Source organism: Motacilla alba, chromosome 5, assembly GCF_015832195.1.
Source record: "Motacilla alba alba isolate MOTALB_02 chromosome 5, Motacilla_alba_V1.0_pri, whole genome shotgun sequence".
Taxonomy (NCBI): Eukaryota; Metazoa; Chordata; class Aves; order Passeriformes; family Motacillidae; genus Motacilla; species Motacilla alba.
Genome location: NC_052020.1, coordinates 38,981,852 through 39,007,591, shown reverse-complemented (window position 1 = coordinate 39,007,591; position 25,740 = coordinate 38,981,852). Strand labels below are relative to the sequence as shown.

The following is a 25,740-nucleotide window of genomic DNA, read 5'->3' as shown; positions in this document are numbered from 1 at the left end:
TCTGGGGGTGTTGGCTGAGCAGCTTGGGCTGCCAGTGCCATGCCTGACTAGCACAGATTTGCACGTCAAAAAATTTGTTGGGAGGATGCTGAGAGAGTCATAGGGTTATAGAGAAAGAATCCGAGGTCTTTCTGTGGAGAGACAAAAATGGAAATTTTGACCTTGTCTGAAGATCTGGGCTGAATAGCCTGGTTTGACATTAATAAACTGAGAGCAGAAGAATGGCCTCTCTGGAGGTGCCTGCCCTCAATTTATCCATTTTCTCCCTACTAAAATCGTGGCACTCTTGAGGATGACAGCTACAAAGCCCATCTCAATTTGTCACTTGAATGAAGTGTTTGATTTGAGAATTATTGTTGTTACTGTTGTTGTTGATATTATTATTATTTTAATATTTGGAAGCTGATAATACCTTTGACACTAAGACAGAACTTATGAACAAGATAAGTTCCCATCCCAAGGCTTTGGGAGCACAATTCCAGCTTCCAGTTAGTCACAGGACATCAGAATGCTGCTCTTAATGAAAAACGATATGACGCATATGTGGTATGAGTCATTATAATGTTAACTACAGTAACTTCAAGCCCAGACATCGCCAGAATTGCTTTCCTCCCTGAAGATGATTCATGTGCCTCATGTGTGACAGCTCAGTCATTTTTTTTTTTGCTTATTCTAGTGAATTTCAATACTTTTTAAGGGTTTGGGGGGCAAAGTCCTTCTGTTCCTGTTTGACAAGTTGAATTTCCTTAATATATTCACAGTTAGTTTCTCAGAGATTTGATACCAGAAATGAGGAAACAAGGAGAAATCAAGAGATTTGCAGGTCTATGTGCATGGGGTTGCATCAGGAGGCTGCCCTGGTGCAAGGTCCACTCCCCACTATAGCCATGAAGGGGAGGGTCCCCTCAACTGCTCACAAATCGAGCACAGGCCCTCAGGGGTCGAGCACAGGCCCTCAGGGGAGGGCAGAGGGATGCTAAGAGGTCTGCAGGAGACTACAGGATCCCAAAGACAGAGATGCAGCCCACCACTGCTCCTCTGAGCCAGCAAGGGACTGAGCACAAATGGGGAAGGTCCCTGTGGTGCCCATATAGTCACTCACTGATATTTTCCTCCTAACCCTGCTGCCTGCCTTTCTTCTGGGGCTTCAGCAGCCTGGTAAAAGCTTCATTTCCAGAGGCATTGCCTCCTGCTAGTAGCTGCATCAGGAGGTCCCCAGGGATCACTCTGCCAGCCTCTAAAGAGGGTTTATTCAGCAATCAGTCAGTGGGAGACCTGCTATCATGTGGGTGATGGCCACCTCAGGTAGCAGCTGTATTTCTTGGGGCTGGACTTAACCCTCTGCTGCTACATCACAGCATGTGGACAGTCTGAGAGCCCCCAGCTGCTGTGGCTGTCCATGTCCCCACATGCATAGGCTGGGACACATCCTCACTCGACATGGGTTTTTTTGGGCAGAGCAGGACAACACTGAAAAATGAGAGGGAACAGGAAAAAACAGTAAGTAGAAGACTCTTTAATGAAGTGAAGCACACACCACAGTTCAGGTCCTTGTGAGAGAATGGGATTTAACTCTGTTGTCTCAAAGCCAGCTGTGGGACATGAGGAGTTTTCTCTTTGTCATGTCCTCTGAAAGCATGGCTGAATCCTGCTATTTGCTCCATGCCCTCCAAGGTCCTAGGGACTAGTGGCTGCAGTCTGTATGAGCAACAGAACCAGCGCTGGTAACAGGAAGGCTGGACTGCATCTGTCAGCCATTGACCTCACTTCTCTCACAATCAGAGATGGGCAAGATTTGCCAGGCAACCACATGTCACAGACTTCTATTCTTGGGAAGAGTTATGTCAAAGTGAAGTCTTCAGTTTATGACTTAAATTCAATATAATATGGTGCAGAAGTGCACAGAGAGGCCTCAAACACTCTGATCTGTCCCAAGCCCATCTACATTTTTACAGCTGAAGCTCACTGAGCTTTTTTTTTTTTGTTTCAGGCTACATGGGAGTAGAGATTTGAGGTCGTGTGGTTTTCCCCCTTGATTTCTTCAAAACTCAGAGTTTTACCTTCAGCAGTTGCAGAATCACAGTGAATCAGGCTGGAAGAACGGTTCTGAGGTCATCCATGGTGGACAAGTAGTCCCACCAGCTCAGCATTTTTAAGAGACTGTTATCTTTCATGGCCAGATTTACCACAAAGCTCTGGCTGCAGGCAAAAACAGCTAAAGCATATGGAGCAGCTATTCTGGGTTTAGAGCTGCTTTGCTTTTCCAGAGCAATGCAAAGCAGCTAGACAGCACACAGGGCTCCCTTCCGTATCCCACTCGTCCTCCAGATGTCTGCTATTTCCCTGAACATATCCCCTACATGACGTGACTGCACCCATACACACCACCTCCTTCTCCCTCCTTGCCCCCTTCATATCCTTGAAAATCCCACACTGCTCCCCAGCTCTCCCAGCCTACACCACAGCTGGCTCTGGTCCAGAAGCATCAGCTCTGGTGGGGGCGTTTGGAATGCATGGATGCCTCTTGCCCTCATGAGGACTTGCCCTTTTCCATAATGACCTCCATGTCCTGTCCTCCTAAGGCAACTGTCCAGAGAGTGGGAGTTTCTTATGCTGTGAGGAGCTGGAGATTCTGCCACATACTTTAGGCATCCAGGAAGATTTCATAGTTGGAGCAAGGAAAAGGTCACACTGACTGTCTATGCACAGCATGTCAACTGGGAGCTTAATTACTGCAGAATTCAGGTGCTTTCCTAAAGTACCTCCTTCCTCCATCCAGCACGTGCCAAAGAGCAGTGCCTGATGCCTGAATACTGCTCCAGCACCACTCACAAGGGCTAAGAGGCCCCCCTTTGACATGGCTACATGAGACACTCAGGGCCGTGGGTGACAGGGAGCAAGGGAGTGATAGGAAGGGATTCCCTGTGGATTTTACTGCACTGAAGCATTTTAATCTCCAGCCTCCTCAGAAGACGTTTGCCAAGAAGGAGGAAAATTACACTAAATCCAGAAGGATGCTATTCATATATACTGCAAACACAGGCTTCTTAGGAGCTTTAACTCCGTGTGATGTTGGAGTTACCTGTGTTATCAGACGCTATTCACATTATATCAGAGTCCTAACAAGATCTGATGCTGGGTGCTATGTTTTCTAAGGGAACTGCATCTTATGTGATGTTTACTGTTGCCTCCTAAATGGCCAGACTTCCTCATGAACACTTTAAAAACTTCATTCTGCTCTCCAGGGCCTAATGTTTCACTTTTACAGAAGACTTGGGGTTTTTTAACTGTATTTTTCACAATAAATGATCTGAATCTGTCTTCTAATTGAAAAATCTCAATTTATCCATAACAGCTGAGTCATGACCAACACAGTACTGTAATTTTTTTTATTATTTTCTGTATCCCTTTATGAAAGCAATCTGACAGCATGTTCAGGGTTTTTTTCCCCACCACTGTACATTAACCAGATGGTTTTCGCTCTATTGTCCACAGATACACCCACATAATTTTTTTGCCTTCGTGCATCCAGTTAATTTAGAAATCACTAGTGATTATGAAGCACTGAACTTGTTCCTTCCAATATGTTTTACCTTCCCCCTGTCCACGCTTAATTTCTTCTCCCATCATGCTGCCCAATTAATTAGCTTTGGCTCAACCCTCTGAAGCTTCTCTCTTGTCTCTGGATTTCACTAATCTGATCATTTTTAATAGCTGCAAATATAACTTTAATCTGCTTGCTGCTCCCCTCAGCCATCATAAATAGGCATTTCAAATCCCCCACATACCTCACCAGCACAAGGTGCACTGAGTGCCTCCGACAAGTAAGCCCTGCCTGATGTTCTTTTGTCCTGCTGATGCAGTCACCTGAGCAGCAATGATCAGTCACCTCAGGTGTGGTTTGTTTCCCTTTCTTTGTGTTTTCACTCTCTGTTTCTGTTTCTTTGAGGATGCTCTGCAGCTGAGCCCTCACCTTTGTGGAGACCTTCCAGTTATTGGACGTTTTAGTAGTGTCTGTCCATTTCTGGCGCGAAATCTTTCATCTCAGCACTCCACTTGTGATTGTTTGGCAGGAGTTCAGGCTTTTAGTCTTGAGTGATCTGGGGGTTTTTTTTGGCCGTCAATAAGGCAATGTTACCAAATTTGTCATGACATATTTATCTGTTGCTATGTCTGTAGTTAAATGAAGCATGTGAAGCTCAGAACGTATTGGCAGGCAGATTTTAATGTTTGAGAGAACATAATCAAAAACAAAACCCCACCTTTCCATGCCAGGCAGACCTAAAACACATCTATAGCATTTTCCTTTTGTATTTTATGTCTCCAGCAACATTTTTTCTAATTATTTTTTGAAGAGGTGCATCGTTTGGATTGTATAACAAGTCCAATGGGATAGTGCATCAGCTAATATTTAATGTAATAAGATCTCATTTCCTTCTGTTGGATGTGTTCTCAACAGAGTCTCCCTTGCAGCTGAGAGCAAAGGACCATTTTGATATCCATTTTCATTTCATGCATCCCAGTGGATGCATAAATACAGCAAGAAGTTTCAGTGGAGCGGGAGGCTCTGTGCATTTTGCTACATTCCCTTCAGAGTCTGTCCCTTTTTCTGGGCAGGAAAGTTTCCAACTGGTAGCTTATCCTCAGTGCCCCAGAAGTGTTTTATCTCTGGCTGACTCTTCTAGGTCACACAGCCTCTTGCCTCATGTCACCTCCCAGGGACACTGCCCATCTCTAATCGGGACTGAATGGCTGTGGTTATAAAAGCAAAGCCCCAAACCACAGCACTTAGGCTGGTTTTTGCCATACCTCCACAAGCATGTACATATCTCTGTATGCATGCATTTCTCTCAGAGCTGCTCCAGGTTGGAGAGGCTTTGATTTGGGATGCTAATGTCACCTTCTCATTGTTCAAGCAGGAGAACCAGTGCTGCAGTTCTGCTGCTAAGCAGCGTATCTGTAAAAGTTGGTGAGGGCTAATCTGCCTGACCAGGCAACCGCTGCACCTGCACATTCCTGCAGGGATGGGCATGGCTCTGGTGAAGGATGGAGCAGCCATCCCCAGCTGATGGAAGGAGCTGGCCAGAACTGTGCACAGATGGCTGTGGTGGAGGTGACCATGCACACCATTGTGGCAGGGATGCCCCTGTGAGCTATCTTCCATGCTCCCAGCCTTCTGCAGGTGGAACAGCCAACAAAGCTCTCTGGGCCTCAGCAAGACACGGATGAAGATGCTTCATCCAGCAACTGAGTTTTTCTTTCATGCTCCCCCAGAACAGGGAGAGATGGGGTTTTGAGCATGTCTTGCTTCCCTATAACTCCGCAGCCTCTCCATCCTTGCCAAAAGGCTGTCCTTGAGGAATGGGACCTCTTTGCCTTTAATTACCCCATGCTGGCTCCCGAGGACATTAGCAGGGCCCTTATGGGGACTGTGTCTCAGGGAAGGTGATTGCCACCAAACCTCTTTGTTCTCACCCATGCGACAGCAAGTCCCACTGACTCCCCTGCTTCCTCACAGGGCTGCAGCTCACCCCACACCCACACTATATCTTGAGGCGTGCACAGCCAGAGCTTTACTTCACACCTGCTGGGACTTTGCTGCAGTTGGAGTCAGCAGGGCTGAAGTAACCCCTACAAGTCATCCGCTCCGTTCCTGTGTCCCAAGTCACATCCTGAGGCCACTTCCAAAGCATTCTTCTAATCTGGATTGACAGACCTAGGATGGCAGGGTTGCATGACTTTCTTACTTCTCCCCTAGCCCTTTCCTGTCTGTCCCACTCCCTAGGGACATGGGGACAACTATTTCCTTCTTAGATTCCCCTCAAACTATGCTGGCTGTGTCTGGCCACAGGGACCTGTTTTCCCTGAAGATCACTCTGCTCATAGCAGCAACCTTTGTGCTCTGGCTGACATCCTCAAAGACAGCTTCCCTGCTGAGGCCCCCAGCCTAGGGCTTGTATTCTGGGCTCAAATCCTCTCCAGACCTGCTGGGGTTGCCAACATTGGGACGCTGATATTATCCCCAGGGAGGGAAAGCTGGCCACCTGTCACTGCTTCTTTGGGGAACACATGCATTTCAGTCCTGTGGTTAGCCCATGTAATTCAGTCCTTTTAGCTTTTCAAGGGTGTCTCTGCTGCCGCTGGAAAGATGTGCAGCTATCTGAGAGAGCTAGAGCAGAGGGGAGGCTGCTCTGCCCATCTCCTTCCCTAGCCAGTGTCCCAGCCCCTCGGGTAATGGGACCTTGAGACCCAGCTGCCGTGGTACATAGCCCGTCAGCTGTCAGTTCAGCTCCTGGAAGAAGCTAGGAGCTGTTAGAGACAAGCCTGGACCTTTAGAAAGTGACGCTGTACTGTGAAGACACAGCGTGGTCCCAAGGGAGCCTCACTGTGGGCTGCAGAGGGTGACAGCTGGGTGGTTTTGCTGGTGGACACGGGCGGCTGTGGCTCGCACCCGGGTCTGCCTGTCTCGGACTGCTCCTGGCAAAGCAGCCCTGGGGATGGCTGAAGGCAGGCGGCTCGCTGCCGCTCGAGCAGGTCGCTGTGGCTAGCCCAGGCTCCAGCCGCGTGTGTATCTGTCAACAGTCGTCTCGGTGCTGGGTGGTCCTGAGGTGGGGAAAACCATTAAGGAGACATCTAGGGAGTTTAGGAACAGCAGGGCATCGGTACAGGGCTCAGGGAGCTGCCGAAACGTGAGGGAGCATCACGAGCTCCCCGGGACATCTGGGGGGGGGGGGGGGGGGGGGGGTAAGGAGCTCGGGGAGAATGGGCTGTTGGGGTTCTGGTCTTGACTCTTGCCGTGCTGGTGCAAACCCGGGTAACCTCCACTAATCGGAGTGATGCCCAGATGTGTGTGGGGTACATCAGCCTGCCACTCTGATTCCTGATTCTTACGGAGCAGGGCAGAAAAACAGCTGACTGAGCAGCAAGCGAGCTGGCTGTCCCTGGGGTGCAGCCCCCAGGCCGGGCTGCCGGTGCCCTCGGCACCGGCTCGGGCAGCGAGAAATCGCTTTTATCCTTTTCCTTTAAACTCTGCTCGCTGGCACTGGGTCTTTCCCTTGCTGGGGGAGTGGGAAGGGCTGTGCCCTGGGAAATGCAGCGATCCGAAGAGAAAGGAGAGAGTTTGTGCCGCGCTATCGGAAGCAGCAGGAGAAGCAGTCACGTCGGGAGCAGCGGCGCGGCTCCCCTCAGCCAGCCCTCGAGCCGCTGATCGCACCGGCGGCGAGCGCGGCTCTGCGGGCGCGGAGGTGAAGCGCGGTCCGGCCGCAGCCAGAGCGCCGCTCCCCGCCGGCGCCGCGCCGTGCTCCGCGCTCCGCCACCGGCCGCGGCTCCGCCGCTCCCGCCGCTCCCCACGGCCGCGGCCGGGCCCGCCGCAGGGCCGCCGGGCGCCCACCCGGCCACAGGCCGCGGCGGGGCCGCCGAGCCGCTGCCGGCCGCCGTCATGCCAGCCGCCGCCTCTCCGCTCCTGCCGCCCGTGCTCCAACTTGGCGGGTGAGCCCTTGCTCGACACGCAGGTAAGGACCCGCGTACGGCTCTCGGGTGGGGGCACCCCCGCTGGCCCCCGCGCGGGTCGGCGGTGCCGGGGGTCCGGGAGCTCATCCCCAGGCTGCTCCGGTGGGATGGCAGCGCGTCCCCAGGGAAAGGCAGCCTCGCGCCGAGCTCGAGTTGGTGCCAGGGGGGTCAGAAAATGCGTTGGGAGATGTAAAAATGAAAGGCTACAACCTGGAGAAACCAGGACAAATTACCTCGTCAGAGGCTCTCGGGTAGCCAAAATGTAAGGATTTCTACCAAAGTTTTGGAGGCCAGATATGTCGGAGCAATTGCAATGACACCTTGGACCCAGCCTGCCTTCAGGACTCCCTCCCCAGGTGGCAGCTCAGCCGCCGGCTGAAGTTTGGGGGTGGTTTTCTTCTTCTGAGAAGCCTCAGCAGCCGGCGGGAGCCTCGCCACTGCCGGCCATCCGTGGGATGCAGCTGGGCAGGGGAACAGTCCGGGGACCTGGGCAGATACAGCTATTGAGGGTGCCGTGACTTGTGCCAACGACACGACTTCCCTGAGCAGCACCATCTCCCTGTAGCCCTGAGGATGACCTCCCATTTTGTGTTTGGGTGGAAAAAGCCACTCGTTCAGGAGTTTCAGTGGGAAGCACTCTCCTTCTCTACCCAGTGCCTGTTTATAATTCCTTCTCCGAAGCTGCTGCGGGTTTCACAAAAGCCATGCTGCTCTCCCAAACCCATTTTACTGGGCTGCTTCCTTTGCTTCTGAAAAAGATAAATTCCCCTTTCATTTAGCTTGGATCTGCCACCGGTAAAAACCTTTTTCCCAGGAGGAAGGTAGCCCTATATAAATACCGGGGTAAACCAGAGAAGTGGGGTCTGAGCCTGTCTGCCCCCCCGCAAAGAAAAAATAGCTTTGGTCTCTGAGGGATAGTTGCTGGTTACTTTGTAGATTGTCATCTACAAAGAAGAAATCACTCAAGCCAAAATGCAGTGACTGCATTCCTCTGGCAAAAGTTTCTTGTGTGATAAAAACAGCTGGCAGAGCTAAAGCTTTGGGGATCTGAATCCACTTCACTTTGTCTCCCTGAGCCACCGTCAGAGGCAGGTAATAAACACCATTATTAAAGAATGAGTAATTTGCTGCAGCTCTAGCACGGTGAATTTGTACAGCAGATCCCTGCTTTTGCACAGTACCCAACTCCTTCCTGCCCTCAGCCCAGCCTGCAGACATCACCATCACTTGCAGAGAAGTGACCAAGTACACAAAAAAAAATATTTTCCCTTAAAATCTCCCTCTACCACCTACAAGCTCCCTGGAGCATGCCCCAAAAGGGCCAATCCTGCCCAGCCCAGGAGCTTATGGCAGAGCAGTCTGTGGGCCCCTGGCATGGGAATGGGCACTTCAGGCCATTTTGGTTTGTCTGCCCCCCTAACAGCTCCTCTTCTTGTGTTGGAATGTACTCACATCTTCCCAGGACCATCTTTGACTTCACTAGGTAGTCCAAAGCCCTGCCCTTTCTGCCCCCCCTTTCCTGCCAAGCTTCTGAAGCTCTGGACCTGAGCCTGTGACTGGCAGGTACCACCTGCAGGAGCTGCAACTCCATTCCTGCTTTCAGGGTAGTAATTTCAGGCAACATCTTTAGACAGAATTTCTCTATTTGTAGAGTTGGAGATGGGCAAATGATTGAGTTTTCTGAGTGAAGGGCCAAGGCACAGCATTAGACAGGAAAAAAAAATCTGTTACAGGTTTCCTCCAAATTGTCCTTCTGTGGCTGTTTCTATGTCAAGTGAAAAAGGCAGCAAACCAAACACTTTGCTCAGCCTGAAGGGAAGGCTACAGTGATCTCCAGTGTTTCTTGGGTTCATCACTTAAACCAGCTTCCTTTTGGAGTAAAACACTTCAAGTATGTTTTGGAAACCAGAGCTGGTTGCAGGATTTGTCCCCAAGCTATATGTCTGGAAGCTTAACAGCTGGTGTGAAAAATTGGCCCAAGGCACACCAGAGATTCAATGCCATGTGTGACAGCCGCACTGATGCTGCTCCTGAGCTGGGCAGAGGTTTCTCTGCAAATCCTTCCTGCTCTCCATGACTTCCACGGTGGCAGGGAAGGACAAGGGGGTCCCCACCCTGCAGGAATGTGCTGGGAGGGAAACACCATGAGCAGAATGTCCTCCCTCAGCCCACGTAGGACCAACAGTGCAGCTCACCCAGTGCACAGCTGCCTCCTTCGACACGCGGTGATGCTGGATGAGTACAAGAAGCAAGATGAGTCCTCTCCCAGGGGCGTGGTGTCGTGGGAGAGAAATGGGCTAGGAAGAAATGGAAAACATCCGTACAGCAAATGAAGGAGCAGCCCAGGGGGTGCCTCAGCAAGGCGACTTGACCAGGTCATGGAAAAGAAAATGTGATATTGTTTTGCAACAGCTTTCCATACTGTTTGGAAGAAAATTTAGCACTATCCTCTGCATCATCCTGGAGTCTGATACTGTGGGATGGACAAAGATTGGGGGATGGCTGGGAGCAGCTGCTGCCTCTCCTCTCGTTTTATTCCTGACAATAGAATAAGCCAGTGTGAACTGCCCCTCCCCAAACTCAGAGGGCACGTCTCCACTTGAGTATTCTTTGGCAATATGGAATTTTGGAATATGGAAGAGACTCTCAACCTCTGGTTTGGGTTGCACCTCTTGACCCTAGTAATAATTTTAACACCTTGAAGTTTGTCTGGGCCTGCAGATGTTTGCCAGATGGAGAGACAGCAATGTGCTTATTTGCTGGACCAGGCAATCATCTTACTGCTGATAATTGGAAACTTAGGGTTTTGAAAAGTAAGCTAGAAAGGTGTCATCTCCACAACTTAAGTTCATTTTTAAAGAGAGAGCAGATCATTGGCAGATGAATGAAACATCTGAACTACAGAGGAGTCTTGTGAATCCCCAGGAGAATTAGGACACAGTAAGCACGGTGGAAATAGCCCTGAGCTGAAGGCGGGGAGACATGGATAAAATGAACAGGGCAGTGGGAAAAGGAGGGTGCAGCATGCACTGGCCTTCAGGGTGCTAATGAATCATTTGAGAACGAATATGTTCTAAACAGACAAATGAGCAGTCCTTAACAGACGCTTTACATTGCCAGCTTCAGTTGATAAGAGAGGGATTTTCAGGGAGATGTGAGGATGGAGTTAGGTGCTGTGGCTAAGCTGCTCTATCAGCAAGCCATGGCTGTGAAGGGGAGGACATCTTTCTGTGCCCCCCAACAACTGCTGCCACCTTGAGTGCTACATCCCTGTCCCCATTTTGGTTTTGGATGGTGCAAGTCTCTCACCTGGAAGAAAGCCAGGTCCCATCTGCCTGACCACTTCTGTGCTGGGTGCCAGGATGTTGAAGGGAGATCATCCCTGGGATGCAGACCTGCACATGGTCCCAGGCTGGGCTGCAGGGCAAAGGGGAACACGGCTGGTCCTGGAGGGGAGCATGATGCACAGGTCTGCTCCAGCACAGGGTATTGATGCTCTGAGTGGTCTCTGGGGACGATGGGGTGCAGGGTCCCATAGTAACAGCAGCCATGAATGGCCTGTGGGACCTCATGAGCAGAAGAGCCTTGAAGCAGAGATGATGGGACTGGAGAAAAGGGTATGGGTAAAAGTGCCTACTTGGAGGAGAGCATGGAGCCATTTAGGATAACCATTGTGTTCAGTTCAATACTGGGTATAAATAGTGATGGAGAAAACCTGATGTGAAATCGAGGACTGTAGTCATTAGCAGAGGAAAATCAGCCATGAGCAAAATTACAGTCTGCCAGCAAGAGCTTCTGTGCATCTTCCAGCAGCAGAGAGAATGTCTTGATAGTAAACACATCTTGAAGGACCTCTGTGAGCAGTCCAGTGGGATACTTGTCCCTTTGGGCACTCTGAGCAAGGAGCCTGATCTTGGGCGAGGGGTTGGGCTGCTTCTGTGCTGGAAGCATTGGAGCCCAGGTGTCAGTGAGTTTAGCTCCCAGTGGTTCTGTATACATGGATCTTTCTTGGTAGGTGTTCTACACTGAGGGCAGAATGCCAATGCTCCTCTCTCCAGAGAGCAGTCTTAATGTAATGCCTTAGGGTGGTCCTGCGCTGAGGAAGAGAAGGTTGAATCCCAGACCCAGACTGAGCCCATGCTTCTCCAGGACAGTGATTTAGGTGCTGTAGCAGGCAGGGGAATTAGTCTCCTCTGACCCTTGGCTGGTATTTTTGGCTCAGATGAGAAGTCCAAAACTGTCTTCACTGGCTAATGCCTCAAGGGGCTGGAGATGCTGACAGTCCCAGCAGCGACCACACCTGGGAGTCATTGCCTGACCTCCACTGCCTCCCAGCAACCCTGCTGGGTCCCCATACAGGAAGGTGAAGAAGCCTCTGGTGAGAGCAATCCATCTGCTTTGCTTGCTGTCATGTGCCCCTTTAAAGCCCCTCACAGGAGCTTCTTGTTGAGGGTGCTGCAGGGCTGCTGTTTGTTTGGGTACAAACCCATCAGGAGGGCTCTGAGGCTGAGAGGACTGCCCCAGTGTCGCTGTTGGAACGTTTGGAACTTGCCCATCCCTGATCCTGTCCTGGTCCACTTCCCTGGCCCAGTGCTGCCAGTCAGGTCACCCACTCTGCTGTGCCTCAGCTGGGCACCCCATGGCCCCTCTGCTGCCCTCCAGCTCCGGACCAGCCGCGGAGCAGCCCCCGACACTGCCCGCTCTCCTCCCTGGCCCCATGTACGCAGGACAGCCTGCAAAACTTCCGACAGCCGCCTTATTTACTTGTTTGCGTCTCCTGCTTAAAAAAGGGCATGCCGAGAGAGTCTAAACCTGCTAATTATACACCTAGCCACCCACACCACCGTGTGCTTTATTTCCATCACCATGCTTCCTTCTTCCCGCATCGCCAGCTCGATGAGCCCTTCCCGAGGAGCACGGCGAGGTGCATCCCGGCCAGCTGGGTGAGCTCCGACCCCGGCCGGCGCCGCGCTCACGCTAGACGAGCCAACGCCAGCCGTGGGGTGCTGGGGCGCCGAGGCCGCCCCCAGCAGTTCGGGCATACAGCCACCGCACCCGCTTTGCCCGCAGGCGCCGTCCCGGCCCCGCGACGCCGAGGGTCGGGAGCGCCCGGGGCGGTGTGGGGCTGTGCGGGGCTGCTGGGGCTGTGCGGGAGGCGCGGGGGCTGTGCGGGGCTGCTGGGGCCGTGCGGTACTGCTGGGGCTGTGCGGGAGGCGCGGGGCTGTGCGGGGCTGCTGGGGCCGTGCGGGGCTGCTGGGGCCGTGCGGTACTGCTGGGGCTGTGCGGGGCTGCTGGGGCCGTGCGGGACTGCTGGGGCTGTGCGGGGCTGCTGGGGCCGTGCGGTACTGCTGGGGCTGTGCGGGGCTGCTGGGGCTGTGCGGGGCTGCTGGGGCTGTGCGGTGCTGCTGGGGCTGTGCGGGGCTGCTGGGGGTGCGGTGCTGCTGGGGCTGTGCGGGGCTGCTGGGGCTGTGCGGGGCTGCTGGGGCGTGCGGGGCTGCCGTGCGGTACTGCTGGGGCTGTGCGGGGCTGCTGGGGCTGTGCGGTGCTGCTGGGGCTGTGCGGTACTGCTGGGGCTGTGCGGGCGGCGCGGCGGGCGCTGCGCGGCGCGCCGGGGACACCTGGTGGCCGCCTGGCGAGCGCCGGACGCGGCCGAGGCGGGGACATGGCAGCCGCGACCACCCCAGCGGCGCCGCACAGCCTGCGTGCGGGCACGCCCGGTGTGAAGCTGGGTGTTGCGGGGATGCCTGCTGGGAGGCGATGGAGTTTCCGCTGTTCCCCTGTTGATGTGGTGCGCACGGGCTCTGTGTCCAAACGGCTTGCACCAGAGCTGGGGACAAGGAGGTGTGGGAGCCCCAGCCCTGGAGAGCCCCAGGAGCAGCTTCTCCAGTCTGGCTCTTCCCTCCCAGCCCCAGGGATGGATTTGCTGCTCCCTACCATCAGGAGCAACACCTTAGTTCTGAGCATAGCTGGGTCAGAACACTGCCGCAGAGAAACATTTTTATCAGAGACAATAAAGACCCGGTTTCCACCTGGAAATTGCCCAATTTGACTTGTGATCCTTGAAAAGCAGCCCATCGCATCCCAATTCTCAGAGCAATTTAGTCTCTGTTGGAGCCAGCAGCCCTTTGGTACTGGCTTTCCACCTGTCAGGAGATCAGAACAAGCCTTTTATTCACTCCTTTCCAGCTCTATCAAACCAGCTGCATCAAAGATGTGAATCAGATTCTCTACATCACAAATGCCTCAGCTATCCTCTCTCTAATCCAAGTCCAGGTTTTGTGTCACCTTCTTCCTTCCCTCCTGGTTCTCACCAGCTCTTTCCCCTCCAGCAGCTTCATAGTCCTTTCTTCTCTGTGTTGGTGGCCAGAGTTCTCTGTCTGGCTCAGATGTCACTTTGCTTCCCCTGCCCCATGCTTCTTGCCCACCATTTCACTTCCCACTGCTCTCCCTACTGTGCTGTTTTGTTTCTCTGGGTACCATCTCTGCCAGCCCCATTGGGGCCATCATGTCTCACCACCCGTCCCTCTGCCCCACACCGAACCTGCCTCCCCCACATCACCCCTCTGACCTTTCCAGCCCCCAGACCACCTCACCTGACGCTCGTGCCACAGCACCCTTTTCCGGGACTGGTGAAGGCGACGTTGGACAGCCCCTCAATCTACATGCTTGTGCTGTGCCCAGAAGCAGTGGTGTCGGATGAGCACCCATGGGAGTGCTTCGGTGTTGACTGGAGCCAAACTGCTTTCTGCAATCATGTCTGTGGGGCTGATGAAAGCACTTCCTTCTCCCCTTGAGCTGTGGTTCACCCGGCAGGGCTCAGGGCTGAGGCATGCCAGGGATCCATGCTGCTGCACAGGCTCCTATGGCTGACAGAGGGCTTGGTCCACTCCTGCCAGACATCGTCCATGACCTCTCCCAGCCCTTCCTTCACCCCACTTTCCAAAATGACAGCTGCCCAGGGGATGTTGTGCCTTTGCTTCTCAGCAGTTTTTGTGAGATGGTTTTCTCTTCATCAGAATCACAAGCTTGGATGCCCTGAGGCAGAGGTACTGTGTCCTGACTGGACCTGGGCCTCTGCTTAGAAGATCCAAAGCACGTCCTGAGAGCTTCTAGGAAGGTCTGGGCTCAGGGACAAGTGCTCAACAAATCTCCTATACTTTCCTCTTCCATCAGGAGTGGGTCCCCATCTGTCCTGGGGCTACAGCAGCTGTACCTGGCCATGGTGCTGCTTAACATCAGCTGGATGAGGAACAGGCATTCACACTGTCCCCTGCCCTCAGACCAGCCAGGGCATGGCAATGCAGCAGGACACCAATGCCTGAGGGCACCGACCTCCCCTGGTGCTGTCCTGAGGAGGAAAGCCTTCAGCCACGGTGGGCTAACCTTCTCACTCTGGAGAGCCCACTGTGGTGCTAACCTTCTCACTCTGGAACTAACCTTCTCACTCTGGAGTCTGGACATGCACCACAGCCACAACCTGCTAATGAGCCCGGGAAGCAAGGCAGAGTGTTTGCTTGACAGGGCAATTAAATGATGATTGATTCCTGGAACAGCTACTTAATTCATCATTAGCTGGCTTATCATAGCCGGCATCTGTGCCAAGGGTCTCTCTGAGAACTGCCTCAGGGGATGTGGTGTGGAGGTGAGACCTGTGAAATACAAAGCTAAATTTGCTACCTCTTTATTTTCATGCCTTATTTTGGCTCATTTTAGCCTTAAGAATCCGAGAGCACACAACACAGCTGTGCATTTCCCACTCTGCTGGGGACTGCTGCAAGCAGGCTGGGAGTGTGGGGGCCCGCTCAGCCAGCTGGTTACAGGAGCAGCCGTGCACAGGAGGAGGCAGTTCGGTCGGGAGCCAGCAGCTGTCAGGCAGCAGCAGAGCTGCAGCAATGGTTCAGCTCAACTAGGGCACCGCAGCCTGCCTCCTCCCAGGTGTGCCCAAGGTGTGTGTGTGTGGTTGTATGTGTGCATCCTCCCCATGCACCTAGCAGCATCTCACCTCCCTTACCTGCTGCCAGTACTGCCCAGACCAGCCCCATGGGGCTGATGGATATGCACTCCGTCCAGTCTTGCTGGTAATCAAGACAGAGAATGGCCACTCTCTGACAATTTTGTCTTTTACTGCTTTCTTGCTTTCATCTTCTGACTTCATTCCTCCTTCCCCAAGCCTGATTGTTAACAGGCTTTCTTTATTACCAGGCTTCTTTTATTACTAGGCTTCCTTTTTTAAGTCCCTGTGTGGCTAAATTCCCTGTAGGATTCAGATAACCCAAATGGGATTTGGGGACAACTGCAGGGCTGGTCTGACTCTCTCCTTCCCTGCACATGTGCATGCAGGGCTGGTCCTCACGCTGCCTGCCATTCCCTCTCTAATGTCATCTCTAGAGGCTTATGGCCCTTGTCTGCACCTGCAAACCCAGACCATTTGGCACACGGCCTCTTTGTGATGTGCTGATCTTGGTGACTGAGGAGGGGGAAGCACCTCTAACCCTCTGGTACTGGAACCCTTTCCACATCTTCACCGTTATTGGAGAGGAAGGTTTCAGCCTGGCTGCTTTCAAGCAGGGCTGAGCACACTGCTGTAAGCGTGTTGTGACACTGGCCCCTCATTGTCCCCTCCCCACTCATGACAAATGCCAGGACTGGGCACGAAGGATGCAGTTGGTGGCTCCTTTGTTTATTTATCAGAGGCATTGTGAGATTTTCTTCTGCACTTTTCCCCTTGTCCCTGCAGTCTCCCAGGGAGAGCATGAGCCCCTATTCCCAAGAGTGGAAGGCAGCAAGGAAAAGAGACTTTAGTACAGGTAAATATTTTTTTAATTCCAGAGGGTATGAGACTAGCACAGGCTAAATCCTTCTGGCTGTAGCCCTCCCCTATCCATGCTTTGTGCAGCAGCTCCAAGATCCTGTCTCTGCTCTAAGGACAGCTCCAGGACAGTTTGAGGGATTAGAAAGGTTTGAGCTCACCCCACTTCCCTGGGATGAAGCCTCAGCCCTGCCCAGCCCACATTCACAGACTTCCTCATACTTCAGGATTTTTTTCCTGTGATTTCTTTTGATACCCACACTGTTACTTTTCCAAGGTATGTTCACTCCAGGATGTTTGCTGCCTGCAAGCCCTCACTGCCTCTTCCCCACAGCCCAAGTCAGTGAGACATCTCCCACTAGCCCTTCCAGCATCCTTTGGACTCAACAGAGTCCACACCCAGTAGCAGTCCAGCTGCATAGATGCACTCTTCCCACACTGGTACCCTGGCACCTCCCAAATTGCCTTTTAGGTTTCCAATTCCTCCCAGCTCCTTTCCCTTCTTTCCCCCTCCCACTCTCTGTTTCCCAGTGCTTGCTGCTGTGAACATACGGCTTTTCTGTGCAGCTCTGCTCCTTCTCCGACCTGTTGCTGAGGTCCCAAGTGAGAAGCAGAGCCGCTTCCACACAGGCAGCACCTGCTGCCCAGTGGCCAGCAGCCTGCCTGCAGCCCATCTGCTGGTGTTTCTCAACACATTTGGAACTGACTCCCTTCAGCAAGATCCCGTTCCTTTCTACCCTAGCTTGCTGCCAGAATCATTTCTTGAAATAAGGCGTGGATGCTGTACTAAACTGTCAGTTTTCTCTCGCTAGCACCGGGCTCCTGCTTTGGCTGCTGCTCTCAAATGACACTTGGTGACTCGTCTCTCCTTACAGTTTTGTTAAAGAATAGGTTATTTTATTAGAAATCTAATTTGCATGTTAAGGTAAGCAAAAAAGAGGATTGTGGTTTCCTTGTCTGAAAACGGGGATGTAGCTTTGAGCTTCTCTGTGTCTGTGCAGAAAATAAAACCATCTTTGCTATAAATATGCATCTCCCTTAAATATTTTGAAAATACTTAATGGCTATCTGCTGCACGAGCCACTACCAGCTTTACAAGTAAGGTGGGAGACTGTGGAAGGCAGGGAATGGTTTTAGGAAGGGAGAAGTGAAAGGCATTCACCAAAATGCACACTGTTTTAGCAGCACGAGGGGGCTTTTGAACAGTTCCATTTTCCTGAGCAGATTTCCAAAATGTGATGACCACTGCCCAAACAAAGCCACTGGACAGGTCCATTAAAAACCATGGATGGCTCTCCATCTGCATGATGTGTTAGAGTTTGGCCAAGGAAACAGGACCACTTTGGCTTTTCAGTTTCTGAAGTCTTCAGTTTCTCTATTTATATTTCCCTCTTGAGATTTAAAGGCAAGGTGATGCGCTGTCTATCAGAAAACCTAGTACACCTCAGGGATTCTTACAGCAGGAGGAAGTGTGACCCTGCTGCACAGCATCCTGCAGAGGAGTCAGTGATCCAGGTCTCTAAGGAGAACAAGAACATCTGAGGTTGCAAGGCAATAATATGGCATGGTCTGGGAGCTGGGAAAATGCTAAAGAGACTGTAAAACCTGGGGCTCAGGTAGTAAAGAGGGCAAAGGAATTGTTTCTCTCTCCTGAGAATGCTGTACTTTTTCTTTGTTCCAAGGTGGGTTGGGAAGCCAAAATAGTAAATGCTCCTCTGAAGGAAAGGGGTGGAAATATCTCATCTGAAAAATTTTCATGGGAAAAGAAAAAAATGAGAGCAGTACAAGCCTTCAGCACTCTGAAATGGAGGAAGGGAGAAGGAAGTGAATTTCCCAGAGGAAGAAACCCATGTTGACATTTGTAGCTGAGGATCTCCTCTGGACTCAGCATTTTCTGAAGCTGGTGGCCCAGAGCCAAGGCTGTCTGGCTGCCGCTGTACCCAGGGGTGGAGCTGGTTTAAACAGCACTTTGATGTGATGGATCATTTACTCAAAATTTCATCATTTCAAAGTGGACCAAACCCCATGGAGTCTCCCCTTTAATCTCCACATCTTTCTGTTCCTCCTCACAGCTGGCTGAGCATCCAACACTCCTAAACACCAGCCTAAACACCACCTCCATGTCCTCACAGCAGCCCCCTGGCTTCCCTTAGTGGCTCACTGCACTTGCCTCAGCCCCAGATCAGGCTTGGATGAGTCCTAGAGAATTTCCTATGCACCTGAAAGCCAGTTACTTATATGTGTAATGTTCAGTGGAATATATAATTCACCATGCAGCCCTCTGGTTTGGGAAGTCAGGGAGGGTCCTTGAACGATTGTCAGTCTCTTATCTACTTCTGTGCCGTCAGTCTTTGCCGCAGCACACATTATGAACCAGCAGAAAAGATGCAGTAGGTCCTTTCCTGTCAGGCTGCACATGGCCAACTTAAGATGCATTATAGATACAGCAAGTCCTCATGTTAATCCAGCCTGAATCAGATAACCTTACTGCAGGGTTGCATCCTTATCTTGCTCCCACCTGGGGAGATAGCATTCAAGCTGTGCAGAGGTGGGGAGGGGTCCTGTTTTCTCCAGTATTGCTATTTTTTTCTGTTCCCACTAGCCTCTTGACATTGGCTGTGCTTTTCTGCTCACTTGCCTTGCTGAAATAACAGCCTACTCCCTCCCACGCCCTCTGCTCCTGCAGGATCTCCCCACCACCACCACCACCGGCAGCATGGAAAGCGTGCGTGAGCTCCAAAACCCGCTCTTGGCCAAGTCCAATGGCCACCTTCGCAGCAGCTATTCTTACCACCAGCATCACAGCCAGGACTACCCCAGCCATCGCTGCCAAGGGAAACTGTATTCCTACATATTCCAAAATACTGGTGCTGCCAGGACTCACCAGCTGCTGGATGCCAGTTCCCTGCAGCTGGCTGTTGAAGCTTTGTACGGCCCCAGTTTCATCCTTGTGAAGGATGAGACTGCTCTCAAGGCCAAGGACAGCAAGATGGAAAGCTGCGAGACCACTTTTACAGAAAGCAAAGAGTCTTCATCTGAAGCTCCTGAAGGGCAAGAGGCACAAGGGTCCTGCCTGGTAGAGAGTGACATCCGTATCCAAACTGTTTCCTATGAGGTGGAGGAAGAGGAGCTCCAGGAGTATGAGGTGAGCTTGGACAGGTAGGATGGCACTAAGCTCCTGTGGTCATTCTTTCTGGAAATTGGTTCAAATTCTTGATAATTTATTCTCCCTTCTTTACCCAGAACTCCCCCCCCCCCCCCCAAATCCTACCATCTCCTGCCTCACCAGCTTCCCCGTGCACTCAGTATTTCTTCTTCCTCCTTATCATTTCTGCTCCTTTTTCCTCACTGCTGACCTCAGAAGGAAGTCAGCTTCCCTAAGAGAAGCCTGGCTGCCTGCTGCTGGGAGCAAAAGGGAGGTGGGTCTCTGCAGGACCCTTGGGAAATGGGAATGCTTTGAGAAGGGCAGCCTGTCGCTGCTGTGGCACTTGAGCTGAAGAGAAACAGCAATTCTTGCATAACAGCAAAATTCACATGCGTGATGGCAGCAGTTGAGAGAAAGCTTTATAGATATATATATATATATACAGACAGGATGAATCTTGCACAGGAAGAATGAGAGCTGACAAAGCAGCCTCGTTGCTGTGCTGTGCTTGAACAGTGCTGCCAAGGCTGGGAAACATCATCCAGGATCTTGAGAGGTGGGAGAAGGTCCCAGAGCTCACCAGAGCTGATACCTGATGACCCAGCTCAGCTCTGCTTTTGGTGTGGGTGACATTGCCTGTTCAGACGGTAGCAGGGATGTCCCCACCTCTGTGTCCCTTCCCCACCGAGACACATCACCTGCAGGATGGTCTGAGGCTGGCCCAGCGCTGCCCAAAGGCAAGAGGGCTCACCACAGCCACTGAGCAGTGACTCACTAAGGGGACAGGGCATGCTGCCCCTGCAGTGGAGGCTCCACTTCAAATGCTTTCCCTCACTTCCTAAATTAGTTTAGCAAGATATTGATCTCCTAGACTCTAATGGGGATAAGTCACTCTGTTTAAGTTTGTTTAAGCTGACAAACAGTCAGTTCTGCCAAAGCTGAAGATATTTCAGTTTAAAACTCTCTCTAATGCAGGGAAATCCCAGACCCCCAGCATTTGCTCTGGCAGGGAGCCGAGAATCCAATTTGCTGAGCTACGTTGCTCCTCATCAAACCATACCTAAGAGTCTAAAATATTTTTGAAATCTATTCCTTGAATTTGCCAGTGGGAATTGTGTGAGAACATGTGACGGGATCAGCAGAGAGTGGGGGCTGGGAGGCGAGGTGCTGAGATGCAGCCTGCAGAGTGGCATGGGGAGGTGGGCATGTGCTGAATCCATCTGGTTTTGCAGAGCGACTCCTCCAGCGACAGCGAAAGCGAGGATCACTTCCTGATGCTTCCCCCTCGGGACCACTTGGGCTTGGCCCTTTTCTCCATGCTGTGTTGCTTCTGGCCCCTGGGGATTGCTGCCTTCTACTTCTCCCAAGGGGTAAGGAATCCCTTTGCTTGCCTGCATGTGCCAAGTGCTATAGCAAGGGCCTTGAAAGCCTCAGTGGCACATGGAGGTGACCAGCACCTTTCTGAATCTAAGGCTCATCTCTGTGCCATTGCCATAACTCTGAGGCCTGAGAAAAAGGGTGCTGCTGGATGTCTCCACAATTGTTGTGGGGTTGGAAGCGCTCCAGTTCTGGTGTGGGTTACTGGAGGTCAGACTTTTCTTTTGGGTTTTCTGGCTGTTATTTAGGAAACTGGGGCTCCTCTTGGCCCCTTGCCCAGCTTCTCACCCTCCAGCCAGGTTCAGGAAAACGGCGTTTTCCCACCTGTCCTCCCATTCTCCAGTAATGTGAAGGTTCTACACCATGACCCAGACTGAGGCAGCTCATGCCACAGGAGCCAGGCTACTCTGGAGGCTGGATGCAAAGGGGAGCTTGTTGTCTATATCACACTACAGCTCCTCTCTTGCTCTTGTTTCTGATGCACATTTGCTGACCTGTGGGAGCCAATGCCAGGCTGGCAGAGGCTGGGGAGGCAATGGCCCTCAGGCTGCAGCAGCTCATAGGAGCTGCTGTGTCCCTGAGGACTTAGCCTGGAGCCTGGGCTCACTTACATCGCTGTTGACCCAGAATAATTCATGCAGAGCCAGAGGATTTACTCCACATTTGCGTAGATGCTGCTGTACCAAGAATAGATGGGAGGAGGCATTTAGAAATTAAATCAAGAGGACAGGAACAAAACTGGAAAAAATATATTACATGAGTTCCTGGCACAGGGTTGGTGAGAGGCAGGGGAAGCATTAATTGATTAGGACCCCAAAGAGCAGTTGATTTCACATTTTTCCAGGTAGTGCAAGATAGCACAGTGCACTCTCCATGTGGTGATGTAGGTAGGGCAATTTATATCTAGCTCCATTTTCTATAACTACCCCCTTTGCTCACTCACTGAGGCAAGGACCATATCTTTGTTTGTTGTCTTTGCACATTGAGTGCATTGATGCCCACCTGGCAACTTGAACTCAAGTAGGTAACAAGAGAATATTGGAATATGCCCTGAGCACTGAGAGAAGCTGGAAGCTGCCACTCTTTTCCAGAGAGGTAAGGATCTGTCTCCACTGCTGGTTTCATCAGCCCTTCAGCAGTAAATAGGCTTCAGCTGAAAACCCCATGCAGGAAAAATCAGGTGGCAGCACAGCTGGGCCAACAGACCACACCATCAAGAGCGAGCTCCCTGAGCCTAGGCCGTTCTCGTTACATCTCTGTATAGGCTGCACTGGTATCTGGTCAGTACCACACAGCCATCGCCCCATGCACTGAGGTCTTACAAGAGTCCAGCCACCCACTCACAGCCCTGGCTCTGTGCCCAGATGGTGCTCTCAGACAAGTAGTTGAAGCCCATGCTTCCCTTGGAGGCCAAATCCACAGGGAAATGTGTGCAGGTGGCACTGCTGTTCTGAGCCCTCCCAGACTGACAGACACCTTGCTGTCTGCTCCCAGCCTCCATGGGGTGCAGTGGCCAGAAGCACTGACTCAGTAATGAAACAACTGCATGCTGGTTAAAGGCCAGGTCGGTACAGCTGTGAGCAACAAGCATTTCTTCTCCTTCCAGACCAGCAAGGCTGTCTCCAAAGGAGATTTTCATCTGGCCAGTTCAGCTTCCCGCCGAGCTCTCTTCCTTGCCGCGCTCTCCATAACCATTGGCACAGGAGTGTACATCGGGGTGGTGGTAGCACTGATTGCTTATCTCTCCAAAGGGGGCCACGTGTAGTTGCCACCTGCATGTCACTGCCATCCCTGGCCACTGACCCTTCTGGGACTGAGCTTTTCTGCGGAGCACGGAGCACCAGTGCCTGCAAGGGCTGCTTGCACAGCAGGGCCCCAGCATGGATGTCCTGTGCAGGTTTCTTCCTCTTTCAGACAAACAGTAGACCCTGTTCTCCCTGAGGCTGTGGCGTGCGACCATCTAACAACAGAATTGAGCACCAGCCTTGCTGCTGGGACAAGGAGGAGCACATTTGCCTGGTGGAAGATGTGCAGGAGAGAAACCACACGCTGCTGCTGGACTGGTGCAACCACCCCACTCGGGGGCTACAGCTTCCCCTCTCAGCCCCGCAGCTGGGAGATCCATCACTTGCTGAGGCTGGGCCCATGAAGGGTACACACCAGGAGAAGAGGGTGTGTATGGTGCCAGGGAATGACTGCTGCTTCTTCTGGGAGGCCAGAGTCCTGGTGGGGTCTCCAGACTCCTGTGATGGGGACAACATTCTCACTTCAGTGCCATGGGGTGGCCTGACACCTCAGCTGCAGTGAAGTAGGAGGACAGAGCACAGACAAGACCAACAGGCATGCTCTCTGCATCCCTCTGCAGACAGACCCCGGATCCACAGGAGAACATCCCAGTTGCTGGTCTATCCCAAATCAGAAACAAGGAGGAAGGTTGCACACCATTTCTCCTATTGTTGGCACAAGCTGGTAGAGACAGCAAGGTTTTCTCTGTGTTAATAGTGACTGCCATGATGATCCCAAGTCAGAGCCCTCATAAGGTTGCCGTCCCAGAGTGCTGGGCCCTCAAAAGTTTTGTAATGGAAATCTCTACTTAAGGAGTGTCCTGGGAGGGGTGCTGGCCTTGAAGGATTCCACTCCTTGTGCTAGGTCAGGGCCCTGCACACAAAGAGGGATGGAAATAAAAGGCTGACAAAACCTGCAGAATCTGGGGTGGGAGTGCTGTTTGTGAGGGGATGAAATCCAGAGAAGGAAGAGAGGTGGAAGGAGCCTGAGAGACAGGGTGACCCCAACACACTCCTTCCCGTGCCTTGGAGAAAGGTATCTCCATCCATACAAAAGCCTCTGGTAACAAGGAAACACCAAGCACCCCCCCTCATACATCTTACTTTTGCTTATTTGTATATTGTCAGCAACACATGAAATGCATCAGAAGTGGGTATGAAGGCAATGGTTGCCCCAAAGGGCTGGTGTTAAGAAGCCATGCCTCACTTCCCACTGTCCAGCATCCGCCTTTGACCATCCCTCCTCTCTCTGGCTCTCCTGTTGCCTCTTTTCCTCATGTGCAGGAGACTGCAGGCAGACTCTGGGCATCCCTCACCCCCTTCCCAGAGTTTCTGGGCAGACTGCAGCCAGCTTTGCAAGAGATGCAGCATGTTCCTCCAGCTGGGTGCCATTCAAATGTACATTTCATCCTAAAGAAGCATGTTAACGTCTGCGATTGCCATTGTACTTGAGCCATAAAAGAGAGAAGTGCATCAGAGGCCTGTACAGGAGCTGGTCTGAAAGTTCCCATTATGTTTTTTAACATGGAAGAACTAATAAAAAAAACAGGAGAAAATACTCTGTTTATAATAATGTGGAGCTGGCTGTCAAAGAGGTGAGCTTCACGAGACTGCCGCACTCACTTAAACCTGGAGGTGTTTATGCTGCTCCTGAAGGAAGTTACAATCTAGCTGGTGTCTGGGTATCTTGGAGGGGCGTGTATTTCAGTGTAGTGGGCAAATACCACCGAGAGCAGGATGCTGGTGTAGGCTTTTTTTTCCCCGGTGTAGTTGGACAAGAATTAGGGACAGAGAGTGGAGCATCTGTGTGTAGCAGAGGCAAAAATCTGCTTGAAGAGAGGCAGAAAAATACAAACAGCAGGAGGAAGTAAGCAGATCTTGCTTCTGATGGCAGACAGAGAAGCAGAATTTGCAGGGAAGGGTTGGCATGTCCAAAAGAGATGAGGTGGCCTTAGAGAAGAGTAGTAAGGGGAGACTCACCTGGCACCCATATGATGGTTTTCATTCCCCTCTCCTGCCTGTGCTCAGCCTTCCTGGATGTCCATCTCTCCAAATAACCAAGCAAGAGCATTATTTCAGGAGAGGGGATGTCTGTGGGTGCATCTGCAGCAGGGGTGACCAGCCCCACCACCCCCAGCTCAGTGCTGTCCCAGCTGAAGCCCTCCTCATCTCTCCCCTTCAAGTTGCCCAGAATCAGCAGGGCTGGGGGGTCCCTGCTGATTTTGGTCGAGACAAAATTATTTGGGCTGCCAGACCAGAATCTACAATAAGATACAGCATTTGCTTCTGAATTTGTAATTCTTCCAGCTGGTTCCCTCTAGGGGCTTCCAAGGGTGGGGGGTCCAGCAGTCTTCAGCCCACTTCCCATGGGCATTCCATCTTTCTGAACCCCAAACTGCTTCTTTGTCTTTTTTTAATTGGAGCTGCATGGGGAGGCAGCGGGCTAAAGGGCCAACAGAATTAGAGTCTTTTCCGCTAATAGCCTGAATCTCTGATGAACTTGTCAAAGCAGGGGAGAAGGGGCTGTGCCAGAGCATCCCTAAGGGGGGCATTATGCAAATGCAGAAATTAGTTGGAAACAGCCTGAAGGGAAACATGTGGAAATTTAATCCAAGGAAGAGCATGATCGCTGCTGAATAACTTATTATAGACTCACAGTGTCTGCTGTAGCTGCCTAAGCAGAAGGCAAGGAAGGAAAAAGGCAACAAGACACAGCAGTCAGGGAATGTTCAAGCTCCAGAAATTTGATTGAGCTTTAGAAAAAAAAATTAAATTAAACTACCAGAGGGTGTGGAAGAAATGACTCTTCACCCCCTTCCTCCTGTCCTCCTGTTGGGAGAAGGGGTCCCTCTCCCAACCAGGACCCCCAGCTCAGCAGCAGAGCTCTGTAATGGTCCAGATCCCATAGGGAATACTCAGAAATTTGAGGGAAAGGAGGAATAGCCTCAAGTTCTAGCCTGGCAACATGTCTAGCCCAGAAAGGAGAAGGAATGGAGGGAGCCTGGCAGGTCACTGCTGTGGGAGGTGATCCAAAGGGCAGAAAGTGCAAAGATGATCTTTGTCTGTGTAGAGGGGCGGTGACAAAGTGAGATCTCTGGTCGCTGAAGAAAGAGACT

General features: G+C 51.9%; 1 protein-coding gene across 3 annotated transcripts; it reads left to right on the top strand.

The window, feature by feature from the left end:
- Positions 1–6,900: 6,900 nt before the first annotated feature.
- On the top strand, positions 6,901–24,747 carry SYNDIG1L (synapse differentiation inducing 1 like). 3 transcript variants are annotated; one of them, XM_038139476.1, is made up of 4 exons: positions 6,901–7,511; positions 18,921–19,463; positions 20,696–20,833; positions 22,447–24,740. In XM_038139476.1, exons 2-4 carry the CDS (start codon positions 19,035–19,037, stop codon positions 22,603–22,605), a joined length of 726 nt encoding a protein of 241 aa, XP_037995404.1. In that variant the 5' UTR covers positions 6,901–7,511; positions 18,921–19,034; the 3' UTR covers positions 22,606–24,740. The 3 variants fall into 3 exon arrangements, with proteins under 3 accessions (XP_037995404.1, XP_037995405.1, XP_037995403.1); XM_038139477.1 differs by having other exon boundaries at positions 19,005–19,463; positions 22,447–24,739; XM_038139475.1 differs by lacking the exon at positions 6,901–7,511 and adding an exon at positions 8,873–12,452 and having other exon boundaries at positions 19,005–19,463; positions 22,447–24,747.
- Positions 24,748–25,740: the final 993 nt, after the last annotated feature.